The sequence below is a fragment of the Leptopilina boulardi genome, unplaced genomic scaffold (genome assembly GCF_019393585.1).
Source record: "Leptopilina boulardi isolate dan_hultmark-lab unplaced genomic scaffold, ZJU_Lbou_2.1 LbouV2_169, whole genome shotgun sequence".
Lineage (NCBI taxonomy): Eukaryota > Metazoa > Arthropoda > Insecta > Hymenoptera > Figitidae > Leptopilina > Leptopilina boulardi.
Window position 1 is genome coordinate 70,537 of NW_026137717.1, and position 15,661 is coordinate 86,197.

Sequence of the window (15,661 nt, forward strand, 5' to 3'; positions counted from 1 at the left end):
ATAATTGTATATATGATGTGTGTGTATATATATATATATATATATATATATATATATATGTCATCGGTTTTCACGTGAAGTAAAAAAAAAATTATGTAGAAATAATTATTTTTTTCAAATTTATTATTAGAAAAAAAACAAAGCAATTTTATTCTTATGTTTATTAAAATTTTGACAATTAATGTCAATTATTGAAGGTTAAAATTGCAATGTACTTTCTTTGATTTGTCAATGATAAAGTCGGTATAATTGGTAAATTTTTTTTTTTTTTTTTTTTTCATTTCGGCTTTTATTTTATTTTGGAAATAAATAAACATTTGTCAATTATTGTGGGGAAAAAAAAGAAGTATTTGGAAATATGTCTGTTGCTGATAAAATTAAAAATCCCGAAGTTCCAGGTAAGTAAATAAATTTTTTTTTTTATTTTTGCGGCTATTTTAATATTAAATAAAAAAACAATTTAGAAGAGGGGGAAATATACTCGATTTCGATGTAATTAGATAAATTTTTTTTTAAAATTAATGCATTATGTAGAATACAATTATAGGAAAATAGAGAATTTAATGAAAATTTCCTCTTGTTTTGAGGTTATGTTTTACTTTGCGCATTTATGAAAAAAAAATAGGAAAAATAAACAAGAGAATTTATTATTTAGTAATTTAATGAAATACAAATCGTTTAAATTAAGTATTTATTATTTTGTTAGTTTTCTTTTTTTATATTTATTACAAGTTTCTTTATTTTTTTATTTTAAATATATTACGTCATTAGAATTTCAATAAAATTATAGATTATTTATATATATATATATATAAAAAGGATTTTAAAATACAATTTAAATTTATAAAATAAGACAAATAAAACAAAAACATTCGGACAAAGAATAAAAATATATTTCCTTTAAAGTTTTTGAAATCAAAACGATTTCCTTTTCAGTGGGAGTTTATCAAAAAAAATATATATACAAAATAGAATAATAAAAAACAGTAACTTAATAAATAAATAAAATATAAATTCTGAATAAAAATATCTTAACAAAAAATTAATAAGTTAGAAAAGTTAAAGACATAAATGATTAATTTTTCAAAATTAAAATTTAATTCCTTCATTGAAAATCATTATTAAGGTTATAATAATTTATTTATTTTATTAAATTATTATGTACTAGCAAAATTAAACGCGCCAAATTTAGTATTTAATTGTTTGTTATAAAGAAATTAAAGATTAATATTATCAATAATAATTTAATTTATTAGAATATTGTTACGTATTAAATGATAATAATGAAAATTATATATTTACAGGCCTCGGATTATACGACTTTTTCCGATTTTTTTCAAAAATACCACTTTTACCGACTTATTTTAATAAAATGCGACATTTTTTTTACATTTGAAAAAAAAATGTAAATAAAATACATTTTTTTAGTATAAAATATAGATCTTCTTCAATTTAATTATTTAACAAATTTTGAACTAAATTGATTCTTCACTAAATTAATTATTTTTAATAATTTTAATGAAATACATTACAAATTCAATTATATCAAAATTATTTTTCAATTAAAATTTTTATGATATTTAACAATTGTTTATAATTTAAAAAAAATATCACAATAAAATTAAATTATTTTTTGAAAAATTTCAATTCAAAATAAACTAAAATTCAATTATTACCCTAAATTTTAATTCAAAATCAATTAGAAATCCAATAATTATAAAAAAATTTCAATTTAAAATGAAATAAAATTCAGTTATTTCCCAAAATTTTCAATTCAAAATGAACTGAAATTCAATTATTTTCCAAATTTAAAATCAAATAAAATTTAATTGTTCTCAAAAATTTGAATTCAAAATTAATTGAATTTTCAATAATTTGAATTTAAAAGCATCTAAACTTTAATTATTTCTAAAATTTTCCATCGAAAATTTTTTTTTTTGAAATTTAATAATTTCAATTATAACTCTAAGGAAATTCAATTATTTTTTAACTATTTTAATAATATTCTTTGAAAATTCAACTATCTGAAACCATTTTTCAATTAAAAATGATTTTCAAATTATTGTATTTTGTCCGCATTTTCTAATAAATTTTTAGTGAAATCATCTCAAAATTTTAATTAAAAATCACTTAAAGTTTCAATTAATTTCAAAAATCTCAATTTTCAATCTTCGGAAATTCAATTAAATTTAAAAAATATTTTCCAAAAATTGTTTGATAATCTATTTTCAGTTCTGTAAAATTTAATAATTGTTTGGAAATTATCAATATCTTTTGAAATTTAATTATTTCTAAAAATTTCAACTGTAACCCTTCCAAAAGGATTATTATTAAAAAAAAATAATTTTTATTTAAAAATCTGTAAAATATTTTTGTTAAAATAAAAAACAAATCCACTTTTTTTTGGAATATAAATCGACTAAAACGACTTTTTTTGTGTCTTTAAGTTGATTCGAGGCCTGTGTTTTTATAATTAATATTTAATAGGTATTCGTTGGCCCCTGGTACCTTAAAAATAAATTTTTTTCAAATTTACTATCTTGTACGAAATTTCCTGGCGCATCTTTCTTGCTCATCATAAATTTTTTGTATTTGTATACAATTTTTGAATCAATATACAACTTTAAAAAAAATTTCGTTGGTAAACGTTGTGTACTTCAGCTTCGTGAATTGAATTTTCGAATTTGGAATTTTAAAGAAACTTATTCCGAAATTTGGAAACACAATTATACAACTTTGGCAAAAATGTGAAAAAGAATTGTCAAAATTTGACAAGTCATAAGATTACTATTCAAAACAAAAACACGTAAAATCAGAAAAGGCCAACTTCAAGTTAGGACAGAAGGACAGACCAAGCATTTTATTATTATACATATATAATAATTATTTTTTTTTATCTAGCTTCCATGAATTTTTTCAAATTTTTTTACCAACCCGTTTTCGAGTTATGGAATTTTCATGACTTTTAATTTTTGACTGCTCATAACTTCCTTAAAAATGCATTAATTTTAAAAGTCTTTTTTTTCAAAATGTGTGTTTTTAAACGTACTTATCAACAAAAAAACTCGAAATTTTTTTTTCAAACGATATTACTATCAAATTTTTGAGTTTTAATGATAAAAAGTCATTTTTCTCTTTTGACGTACTGATCGTTTTTTTCAAAATTTTTTCAAAAAAAACGTACTTTTTACGAAACTTTTAAGCCTAGCCCGATAATGGGCAAACAATTTTTACAAAGTATTTTCGGAATTTTTCAAAAATTTTTGAATTTTGAATTTTGAATTTTGAATTTTTTTAAAAATATTTTTGGTTTATTTTTATACTACGTACTTTTATGTATTTTGATGCGCTGATTACGAAAATCATAGTAACAATATCCAAAAATTTGATTTTTGTGGTTCTTAGCTTTAATTTGCTTTTTTGAAACTTCAAAAATATTTTTTGCAACACTAACCTCTAAAGTTAAATTTTACACACCGAAAAGTGTGTGTAAAGAAGCTCTTTTTCAAACGGTGTGTAAAGTGATTCACTTTACGCACTGAAATTTTTTCTAACTTACACTAAAAAAAAAAGCGTTTGGTTGGTATTTATAAGCAACGAAAATTTTTTTGATCAACAAAATTTTGGTTTCTCCCAATAAAACTTTATCTAGGACAACAAAAATCCTTTTTTTCTAATTTTTGGTGTGTCAAACAAATTTTGATTGAGACAATAAAAATTTTGTTGATTCAATAAAAAAATTTTTGTTGCTTAAATACCAACCAAACGTTTGGTTGTCAATACCAAACACTTTAATTTCCTTAAATTTTAGATTTAATGGTACGGAACCCTTGATTTTAATGCGAGTGTAATTTGCATTTGTTCATAATTTTTTTTCAGGATTGGAATGTTTATTACCTCCACCACCGCCTCCGCCACCGCCAAAAATAACAATAAATGAATCGCATCCACCGCCGCCAATGCCTGGTTCACTACCAACTCCAGTGCCACCACCAAGTGGACCATTTGGAAATATAATATCAACGGTGCGTCCTCAATTTTATCCAACAATTACGCCACAAGTTCTAAGTCATCCAACATCGGCGACACCATGGTGGATACCAACTGATGCCGATTCCAATGATCTTTATACACAATGGTATGCGAATTCTTATAAAAATGCAGCAGCCGCACAAGGAACACCAGTGACAACAACGCCTGTTATTACACAATCATCACAACAACAACAACAACAACAGCAACCAACATCGTCGCCTCAAGTCGATAAAATAAAAGCGAAAAATAAATTTTTAAAACGAAAAACCGAACCCATTGATCCACGTGCTGATGCTGGTAATTAAAAATTCACTATCATTTTTTTTTTTTGCTTAAAAATTTTTATAATTTTTATTAGGTTTTTATAGTTTTAAATATTTTTTTTTCATAATTTTTATAAATTTTGTTTTTTTCAGAGAAAGTTGCATCGGCTCAAAGGGAATTATCGGCGTTAATGAAACCATTGAAGTGCGATTTATGCAATGCCGTTGTAAGTTCAATTTTTCTATTTATTTTTTTAGTAGAGAAAATTTTTCCTCTGAAAAAAAACCCAATTTTGGCGATTTTTAATTAATTTTGGAACGATAAAAATCATTAATTACTCTCTAAATTTGTATTAGTAAAAATGTTTACTAATTTAAATTAGTGACTAACTTTTTGTTTTAGAATTAGTTAAATTTTACTAATAAGTAGTAAATTTTACTAATAATTAGTAACTTTTACTAATTATTAGTAAAACTTAACTTTAGAATTAGTTAAATTTTACCAATTGTTAGTAAAATTTACGAATAATTAGTAACTTTAACTAATTATTAGTAAAACTTAACTAATTCTAAAGCAAAAAGTAAGTCACTAATTTAAATTAGTAAACTTTTTACTAATTTAGATTTAGAGAATAGAATTTTTTTTTAAATTAAGTATTATTCAGGTAGAATTTTTTTTTATACGAATTTTTAACAAAATTCGTTAGCTACCGAATTTTTCGATTGAATTTTTATTTTATAATCGTTTAATTTACTTTTTTATTTAAATTTTTCATTTAAGGGAAGTGTAATTTTAACAGAATTTTCATTCAATTGAATTTTGTGTTTCGAATTTTTAAATGAAAGAAATTTAAATTCATCGAATTTTAATTTGTCCGAATTTTTAATAATTATTGTATTATTGTTGTTATTATTTTCTTATTTATAAATTTAGTTAAAAGAATGTTAATTTTTCATAAAATTTACAAATTAACAAAAAAATAAGAAGAAATTATTTTTATCAACAAAAAATTTTAATTGATTTGAATTAGTTAAACATTTTTTTCTTCTGATTAGTTAAATTTTCATAATTTGATAGTAGAAAAAAAAGTTTTTTTTTGAACTTTTTGCTTTTGAATTAATAAAATTTAACTATTTTAATAGTAAATTTTGTTTTTATAAATATCAAATTAGTGAAATAATTAATTTAGAAGTGAGTCTCTAATTGAAATCAGTTAAAAAAATTTACTAATTCAAATTAACAGAGTACATATAGTACTAAAGGAATAAAATTATAATTGTTATTTTTGTTAATTACTTATTTTTTTCTGTTTTTTTTAATTATTATTATTTAGATGAACTCGACGCTTCAAGCGAAACGACACTATGATGGAAAGCCACATCAAAAGAAAGTGTCAATGTTTCTTAATCAAAGTGCCAAAAAATTCAAAGTCGATGACGGACAGGTTTCCAGTACGACCGGCAGTGACTGGAACAGTTATTGCGAGGTGATTGAAATTTTCCTACAAACAAAAACAAAAAAAAAGTTTTATATATATAGTTTTCTATTGATTATTCCGCACTCGTTTCAATTTTCATCATCTATTTTTATTAAAAAACAAAAAAAGAAAGAAAAAAATGTAAATAGAAATAAAATAGAAAGTAAATAGAAAAATAAATTTATTTCGAAAAATAGAAACAAAAAAAAATAGAAAAAGTAAAAAAAAAAACCCCCAAAGATTTGTTTTTGAAAAATATTTTTTTTTCTAGATATGCAAAACGTGGTTTACATCACAAATGGACGCAGCACAACATTACGCGGGGAAAAAACACATGAAAGCTGCGCAAGGAATCAGTCGACCAAGGTGAGTGCAAAAAAAAAAGAATAAAAAAAATTTTTTCTAGGCAAAAAAATTATTTCTTTTATTATTAAAATTGTATATTGAAAATGAGAAATTTAAAAATTGATATTTATTTTTTTTTGCAGTCAAAAGAAAAAAAAAGATAATCAACCAATCGATCCAACTGGACGTTTTGGTGTTGGTGTGCAATTTTTACAAAATGAACCGCCAATACCGGCAACAATTGCCGCTGTTCCGGTTCCATTGCCAGTTCCTGTACCGGAAGTCGCTGTTTCATCGCCTGCTATTCATTATTCACAACAACAACAACAGCCACCACCACCACCTCCACCACAACAACAACAGCAGCAGCAGCAACAACAGCAACAGCAACTAACAATTTTTCCTCAAACATTACATTGCGATTTGTGTGGTGTTTCGGCGAATCGCGAGGATCAATTGGAAACGCATAAACGAGGCGCACGACATTTACGAATGCTCAAATTAAATGGTTTGCCCGTCCCAGAATCTGGTTAGTGAGAAAGCAAAAATTTTTTTTTTGTTTTAATTTTTCTTCTATTTTAAAATAAATATATGTTGTATTCCAGGCGAAAGTGTAAGTCCATCTGCAATTGCATCTACCATTTTTTTTTTTTAGTACTAATTGAGACTAGTTTCCATGAATTTTTTCAAATTTTTTTAGCAACCCGTTTTCGAGTTATGGAATTTTCAAAAATTGGAGAATTTTCATGACTTTTAATTTTTGAATGCTCATAACTTCCTTAAAAATGCATTATTTTCAAAAGTCTTTTTTTTACAAAATGTGTGTTTTTAAACGTACTTTTCAACAAAAAAAATCGAAATTTTTTTTTCAAACGATATTACTATCAAATTTTTGAGTTTTAATGATAAAAAGTCAATTTTTCTCATTTGACGTACTGATCGTTTTTTTTTAAATTTTTTTTAAAAAAACTACTTCTTATTACGAAACTTTTAAGCCTAGCCCGATAATGGGCAAACGATATTTTACAATATTTTAGGAATTTTTCGAAAATTTTTGAATTTTTAATTTTTTAAAAATATTTTTGGTTTTTTTTATACATACTACCTATTTTTATGGACTTTGATGCGCTGATTACGAAAATCATAGTGAGAATACCAAAAAATTTGATTTTTATGGTGAAAACCATATAAAAGTCCCAAAATTTATGGTTTTTTTTTGTTTATGGGGTAAAAAATGCAAAATTAAAAAAAAACTTTCAAACAAAAGTTATAGATGTTATTAAAATAAATTTTTTTTATTTTATGCATTTTTTTTAATTTTTCATATTTAACCCAATAAACGAAAAAAACATAAATTTTGGGACTTTTTCATGGTTTTCACCATAAAAATCAAAATTTTAGGTATTTTCACTATGATTTTCGTAATTAGCGCATCAAAATACATAAAAGTACGTAGTATAAAAATAAACCAAAAATGTTTTGAAAAAAATTCAAAATTCAAAAATTTTTGAAAAATTCCGAAAATATTGTAAAAATTGTTTGCCCATTATCGGGCTAGGCTTAAAAGTTTCGTAAAAAGAAGTAGTTTTTTAAAAAAAATTTTGAAAAAAAACGATCAGTACGTCAAATGAGAAAAATGATTTTTTATCATTAAAATTCAAAATTTTGATAGTAATATCGTTTGAAAAAAAAATTTCGAGTTTTTTTGTTGATGAGTACGTTTAAAAACACACATTTTGAAAAAAAAAAAGATTAAAATTAATGCATTTTTAAGGAAGTTTTGAGCATTCAAAAATTAAAAGTCATGAAAATTTTCCAATTTTCAAAATTCCATAACTCGAAAACGGCTTGGTAAAAAAATTTGAAAAAATTCATTGAAGCTAGTCTCAATTAGTACTAAAAGAAAAAAAAATTTTTTAAAAATCGGAAATGCAATTGCAGATGGATTAACACTTTAGCGTGGAATACATAATATATTTTTATATTTTCATAAAAATTAAAATAATTATTTTTTTGTTTTATTTTTTTCAGTTCAAGAAGCACAAATTACACCAACAACTGCTGGACCAATTGATTATTCAATTTATAGAACGCCATCAGGTAATTTATTTTGTAATTTTTATATTACATAGTACACGGAAAAAACAAACTAACTATTTTAGCACCAAACTGCTTTATCCTTTATTAGTATACAATTTCGTTTACCTATTAAAGTGTGAAATAATGCTTTTTTAGTTTAAAGTCCATACTAAATAAGTATAATGGTTATACTCTTATAGTAATAGTGACGTACTTTAAAAGCATAAAGGCCTAAGCAGAATAGATTCTTGAACGGGAACGCAATCGTAAACGGAAACGTAAGAATGAGTAAGAGAAGGATAACAAATATCTTTATTCTTTTCTCACTCATTCTTACGTTTCCGTTCAAGGTTGCGTTCCCGTTCAAGAATCTATTCTGCTTTGGCCTTAAAATTGATGCCCGCGAAGTACAACATATAGTCTACCTAAAATAGCAAGAGCTTCTTCCTTTTTGGTGGATAAATTCTTGCAACCTGCGTTTTGGCCTATATCGATATATCGATGGTTGGAAAAGGAGGGAGGCGTGGCCAAAACGCAGGTTGCAAGAATTTATCCACCAAAAAGGAAGAAGCTCTTGCTATTTTAGGTAGACTATATGTTGTACTTCGCGGGCATCAATTTTAAGGCCAAAGCAGAATAGATTCTTGAACGGGAACGCAACCTTGAACGGAAACGTAAGAATGAGTGAGAAAAGAATAAAGATATTTGTTATCCTTCTCTTACTCATTCTTACGTTTCCGTTTACGATTGCGTTCCCGTTCAAGAATCTATTCTGCTTAGGCCTTTATGCTTTTAAAGTACGTCACTATTACTATAAGAGTATAACCATTATACTTATTTAGTATGGACTTTAAACTAAAAAAGCATTATTTCACACTTTAATAGGTAAACGAAATTGTATACTAATAAAGGATAAAGCAGTTTGGTGCTAAAATAGTTAGTTTGTTTTTTCCGTGTAGGAAAAATAAAAATAATTTTTTTTTTCAAATGAAAAATAAAAAATTGTCATAAAAATATTAAATAATGAAAACTATTTTAGGGTCAGTTGATAGAAACAAGGAGTAAATCGAAATAGTAGTTATTTCAGTTAAATAAAAAAATTTCTAAAATAAATAAGGCCTCAAAACCTTGAACTTAAAATCACCCCCAACAAAGTTTGAGGCTGACCTTTGTAAACAAGTTGTAAATTCAGATGTTCATTACATGAACATTTTGCTTCCTCTTTACGATCAGCAAAAAAATTTGCTTCCTCGTGGAGAAAGCAAAATTTTATTGCCAAAATGTGAATTTTTGATTTTTTAACTTTCATTAATTCTTTAAATTTACCTTAAATGTATACTTTATATATATATATCGATCGATTCGCCTTGACGTAAGGAAAACGATTTTATTATATATAACCTTAAATTTTTCTATTTAAAAATTTTGTCGATTAAAAAAAAATTTTTGGAAAAAAGACGATAAAATTTTTTTTTGGGGTATTTTTCAAAATCCTTTGGTCAGATTTGAGATATTAATATGATAAATGAGCCTACCAAATTTTATCTAAATCCATTAAAACCTGTTAAAGTTATCTTCTAAACAAAAAAGGGATCCACACACACACATACATCCGGACAATTGATCAGGATCTCATATAACATGTTTCTATAAAGAAAAAAATTTGTTTCCGCCACTTTGAAAAGTTTTATAAATGAAAGGACTACAAAGCTTCCTCCACGAGGAAGCAAAAAAGGAAGAAATTTGTAAATTAAAATTAAATATTTTATTATTTTTTTGTTTTTTAAAAATTTTCAAAAAAAAGAAAATTTTTGCAGAATTTTTATTTACACGAATTTTCATTTAACATAATTTTAAAGAATTTTTATTGGCTAGAATTTCATTGCATTGAATTTTCATTTTTATTCTTTCAGATGAATTTTCATTTGTTTGAATTATTATTTGATATAATAATTTCCATAAAAACCGATTTTTTTTGCAAAATTTTTAATTAACCGTAAAATCATTTAACAGAATTTTTAATTGATAGAATTTTTATTTGTCCGAAATTGCAAAAAAATATAAAATAATTACCGACATAAAAATCTACTTTACCATCAGTCGGTAATGTAGATTTCTATGTCGGTAATTTTTTTATATCAAATAATGGTAATAAAATAAGTTTAACCTAATTAAATTTTTTTCTGTTTGTTGCAGGACAATATTATTGTGCACCGTGTAATTTGTCGCTTAATTCAGAAATAACATTTGCTCAGCACATTGAAAGCAAAAAGCATAGAAGTCAGGTGAATCCAAAGGTACAAATAACGCCTGTGGCGTCATCGAAAAAGTCACACAAGAAGAAATAATTTAATTAGAGAGAGAGAGAGAAAGAGAGAGAAAAAAAGAAAAAATTTTCTAAAAAAGAATTTTTTTTTCTTCTTTTTGCAATACACAATATATATATAGAAGTTGGCATATTTTTCCCTATTATTGACGGTTTTCACAACACGATTTTTTTTTCTCTTCATCGTATACACAAAAATTTCACAAATACTTTTTTTTGTATATATGTGTTAAATGAATGTTGAAATATTTCACGTGTTCTTCTCCTTCAAAAAGAAAAAGAAAAAAAAAGGTATGTCACAATATTTACCACTGTTTTTTTTTTTTTTTTAATTATTATTTCTGCTTATGTATTATATGAAAAAAATTTTTTTTTGTTTACTGTGCAAGATTTTTTTTGTCATTTGACATTTTTTGATTTTTGTATAAGAGGATAAATTAAGAATGAAAGAAAAGAAATTTCAATATGGAAAAAATTAAATTTTGAAGAAATTACATTTTTTGTAATTTTACAAATTTTCAACAAATTTTCAAGATAAAACCAAATTTAGAATTTGTCAAGAAGAAGATGCAAATTTAAAAAATTTGAATTTTTTAAAAATAGATCAATTTTGAAATCGACAATTAATTTTTTTTTGAGAAAAAAATTTTCTCAACGAAATGCAAAAGAAATTTCTAATTTTTGGACTCAAAAATTTTGAATTTTTCAAAAAAAAATATACTTAAAACAAAGAAAGAACATTTCTTTAAATTAAAAAAAAAATAAGTTTTGATTTTTTTTATTTCTCAGACACACATAAATATTTGTTTTTTGTATAAATATAAAAAATTTGTTTTCATCTTTGAAAATCGACTAATTTCGACACGAAAAACCAAAAAAAAAAAAAATTATTAATTTGTTGATTTATTTACATTAAAAATGAAATACAACTTTATTGTAATAATTTGCAAAAAAAAAACAAAACAAAACAAAATTGTATATTTCAATTAACAAAATCAAATCTTTAAAAAAAAATTTTTTTTTTCGCAATATTTTGTTTTGTTTCAAATTTACATATATTTATAATTAAAAAAACAAAAAAAAAAAAATTGAAAAAAATATGTTCATTATTTTGAAAATTTCTACTCTAATTATAATAACAACGTGAATCTTAATTTTAATGAAAATAAAATAAATTTTGTATAATAAATTATTCCGATAATTGGAATAGATGATGAGGAAATAAATATATTAGTCTGGCAATATTTAAATTAAATGTCGATTAACATTAAATTAGATTGGCTGTAAATTAAAAGACGATTAAAGTGATAGCTCGTTAAAACACGACTAGGTCCCATCCAGCCCCCCCCCACTCCCCCTCCACTTTCCTTCATTTCAAGAGAGAGCCCCCCTTACGACTAATCGTCAACATTTATTGAATTAAGAAACCATTAACGCGCCAATGCTTCGCGAAATCGTGTGCGAGAAAATTTACGTCGTCTTTGAGTTTATATACGATTAAAAAATTTTTGTAATTATTATGTCTGCGCGCATCTCTTTTTTTCATTGGGAATGATTTACAAAAAAAAGATGAAAACGATAAGATCGCCAAAAAGAACATTTTTTGCAAATATTTGTTTTCTCTTTTTTTTTATCGTAGTTTGAAAAAAAATCCAAAAATTTTAACAAGAATTTTTTTTCTAAATATATATTTGAATAGATTTTGTGAATTTTAATTTTTCATTCAAAATATATAGATAATTTTACTGCAATTGTCACATTTCGGACGTTGCAGTTCACAGTTTTTTTGCTACTGCACTGTAAAACGAAAGGTATTAATTTAATACAGATTTTAGGTACTAAATTGTCATTTGATTCCATTTTGATACCTAAAATCGGTAATCAGTAATGACAATCTGAAATGTGACATTTTGCTACAATTGTCGCATTTCGGAGGTTATACAGTAAATCATCTGAAATGTGACAAATGTCCAACTGTTGCATTTCGGACGTTATACAGTAGAACGTCTGAAATATGACATTTTGCTGCAATTGTCGTATTTTGGAGGTTATACAGTAAATCTTTTGAAATTTAGCACTTTAGTCAAGCTGTTGCATTTCAGATATTATACAGTAGAGAATCTGAAATATTAAATAAAGAAAAATAGTATATCTTTTTCTTCTGTGTTAAAAATTATAAAAGACACAATATAGTGAATTCTCTGAGGGTGTTAAGGGTTATTTAGGAATGGAGAGGGAGAGTTTTGAAAAACAAACTCGTTAAAAGCGGACGAGAAGTCATAAAAATGGGATGTGCAGGTATATACTAACGATCCACAAGTTCGTGTCGAGGTTGATCCTAATCTAGCTATGCGAGATGAGACTTTTAGTGAGTTCAGAGTCGAGAAGAGAAAGAAAAAGAGAGTGAGATAGAGAGAGAGACTCTCTGATGTTGGTAGTAGAATTTTAAATGAAAAAAAAACGATTGAGAACCTAGAGAGAGAGTGAGTGAGAGAGAAAGATGAAAAAAAGCGACAAAAAGATGACAAAAAAAAGGAGAACGGAAAAAATATGGACGCGCTGTTAAATTGCCGTAGGACGAGTTTTGCTCTGGGATCAAGCAAAGACGCTATATGGGCATTATAAATGCAAAACGACGAGCTTTGCCTTTCGCGATTTGTTATACACACACACACACACATATATATACACTAAGAATTTTTGAAAAAAATAATTCGAGTACTCGTCATAAATTCCTTACGTCGTATTCTCGCTTCGCGGCAGATGAGACGATATCATATATGAATTTTGTTTTTTTTTTTACTTTTTTGACTGTTTGAAAGGTGGGAGACAACTAAGAATGATGATTTTCTCAGGAATCGTCAAAACTTACGATGATAATTAAAAGGCAAATGAAAGACATATTTTTGTTTTTATTATTTTCTTAAAAAGTCGTTTGCAAACGACAAGAGAATTTTTTTTTTTTTTATTAATTTATTTCATTAATTTTTATGAGAAATTTATATTTTTTCTATTTATATTTATTATATTTGTTTATATATTTATTTATATTTTATATGTATTTATTTTTTATTAATTTTTTTGGGATTTTTATAATGAATTTAAATTTTGCGCTTAATTTTCTACTTTATCGACAGTACATAGATTGGCTTTTCTTCAATACTTTGCGCCTATGAGAAAAATTCATTTTATCGTTTCTTTTCTTGTTGAAAAAAAAATTAACCAATTAGCCAAGAGCGTTAAATGCCCTTCTTTCATTGAATCTCAATGTCCGGGTTCAATTCCCGTTAGGGGAACAAAAAAAATTTTTTTTCTATTTTTTAATTCTAATTTTAAGTTAAACCTTCTCTCTCTCTCTCTAGATTGCAAGTGAAACGCATCGACGACTCTTATTTCTTTTTTCCACTTCCGGTCAAAACGTATATATATATGCAGCGCAAACGAAAGAAAAATCCCCATTGTTTTTAATTTTCATGTTAAATTTTTCTTAAAAGAAATTTAGTCCAATGACTTGTTGAATTTTGTAAGAAATTAAAAAAAAAAAAAAAAAGAGGGCCAAGTTCCTCATGAAATTCACCTGCAATCGAATACAATTCAGACGCCGTAACGAAAATAAAAAAATTTAAAAAAAATCAATCACCCACGGACCTTCTCCGTCCAAGGATATTGATGATGAAGGGGGTGGGGGAAAAAAGGAGAAGAATTGACCCCCTTCTTCCTTTCCCACTTCCATCCCCAAATGCCTCTCCCCCCTCTTCCACCTTTGCGCCAATCGACTCTGTCGGCACACCGGATTGCGTATCGAACGCAAACAACATAAAATCGATCGAGCGGAAACCGCCGTCGTCCATGCTTGATCAACGATCAAGAAAGTGTCTTAATATGAAAAAAGAAAAAAAAACAAAAATTAGCACAATATTGACCTCGATCAAATATATAAATTTATATATATAAAATTTTTTTTTCAATTTCACAATAAAAAAAAAAATTGTGAAATATTAATTTTCTCTCGTTTATTTCGTAACGCTTTGTCTAAAGTTGTAAAAATCAGTATCTAATGTAGTTTTATGCCAAACTACGTTAAATACGTAACTAACGTAATATTACAGTAAGTTACGTTAAGTCCGTAACTAACATAATGTAACAATAACTTACAGTAATTAGGTAACTAAAGTAAACTTACAGTAACTTACGTTAAATACATAACTAACGTACCGTTACAGAACCTTAAAGTCAGTTACGTGAACTACGTAACTAACGTACCCTAACAGAACCTTAAAGTAACTTACGTTTTTACTACGTAACGATCAGAATCTTACAGTAACTTACGTTAGCTACATATTAACGTAATATTATACAGTAACTTAAAGTAACAGTATATTCTGTTAACTACGTATCTTTTGGAATCTTACAATAACTTACGTTATCTCCGTAACGAACGTAATATTACAGTAACTTACGTTATCTACGTAACATTATGTAACTTTACGGTAACATTCTTACATTACGTAACTTCCGTAAATATACGTTAGTTTACCTTGAGTACGTATCTCATGTAACCTTTGGTAACTTATGCACTTACAGTAAATTTGTTTTAACGTTACTTGAAAAAAATTACTTTAAACACGTAGCTAACGTAATAAGACGGTAATTTACGTAAATTACGTATCTAACGTAACTTTTAAATGACGAAATTATAAACAATCATTTAAATTTTTCAATTTATTTTAACGTTATTTATTTGATTATGAATTGTGTTTTTTCGTTTTCTTTTTTTGTTAATGGTTATATGAAATAATTTTTTTACGCGAATAATGTTAATGTTTTTTTCCCGCTTAAAATAGAAAATCAAAAAAAAGAAAGAAAATAGTGACAAAAGTTAATCGCCGGATTAAAGTTGCCTATTTAAGAAGAATAAAGAAGAAGAAGAAACGTGAGTCTTGGATTGCCTCCATTTACAGAAGTAGAAAGCAATTTTCCTTGGCGATGAGTGAACGAAAGAATGAGAGAGAGAGAGAGAGAGAGAGAGAGAGAGAGAGAGAGAGAGAGAGAGAGAGAGAGAGTCCCTTGAAAAAAGGTTGTAATCAATGAGGGACCGGAAGCTGTATCAGCCCTCCTTTTTATCCCTGGAATTG

General features: G+C 25.6%; 1 protein-coding gene across 1 annotated transcript; it reads left to right on the forward strand.

Moving 5' to 3' along the window:
• Positions 1-76: 76 nt before the first annotated feature.
• Positions 77-10,830, forward strand: LOC127277509 (zinc finger protein 385B-like). The gene is made up of 8 exons (XM_051298677.1): positions 77-398; positions 3,880-4,332; positions 4,452-4,525; positions 5,633-5,785; positions 6,048-6,142; positions 6,265-6,650; positions 8,153-8,221; positions 10,397-10,830. The coding sequence occupies exons 1-8, from the start codon at positions 359-361 to the stop codon at positions 10,546-10,548; spliced, it is 1,422 nt and encodes a 473-aa protein (XP_051154634.1). The 5' UTR covers positions 77-358; the 3' UTR covers positions 10,549-10,830.
• The last annotated feature ends 4,831 nt before the right edge of the window (positions 10,831-15,661 follow it).

Excerpts from the sequence above, each read along its gene's own strand:
- LOC127277509 (XM_051298677.1), top strand. The coding sequence starts at position 359 with ATGTCTGTTGCTGATAAAATTAAAAATCCCGAAGTTCCAG. Across the intron at positions 399-3,879 it reads TAAAAATCCCGAAGTTCCAG|GATTGGAATGTTTATTACCT; the intron begins GTAAGTAAATAA and ends ATTTTTTTTCAG. Across the intron at positions 6,143-6,264 it reads CAAGGAATCAGTCGACCAAG|TCAAAAGAAAAAAAAAGATA; the intron begins GTGAGTGCAAAA and ends TTTTTTTTGCAG.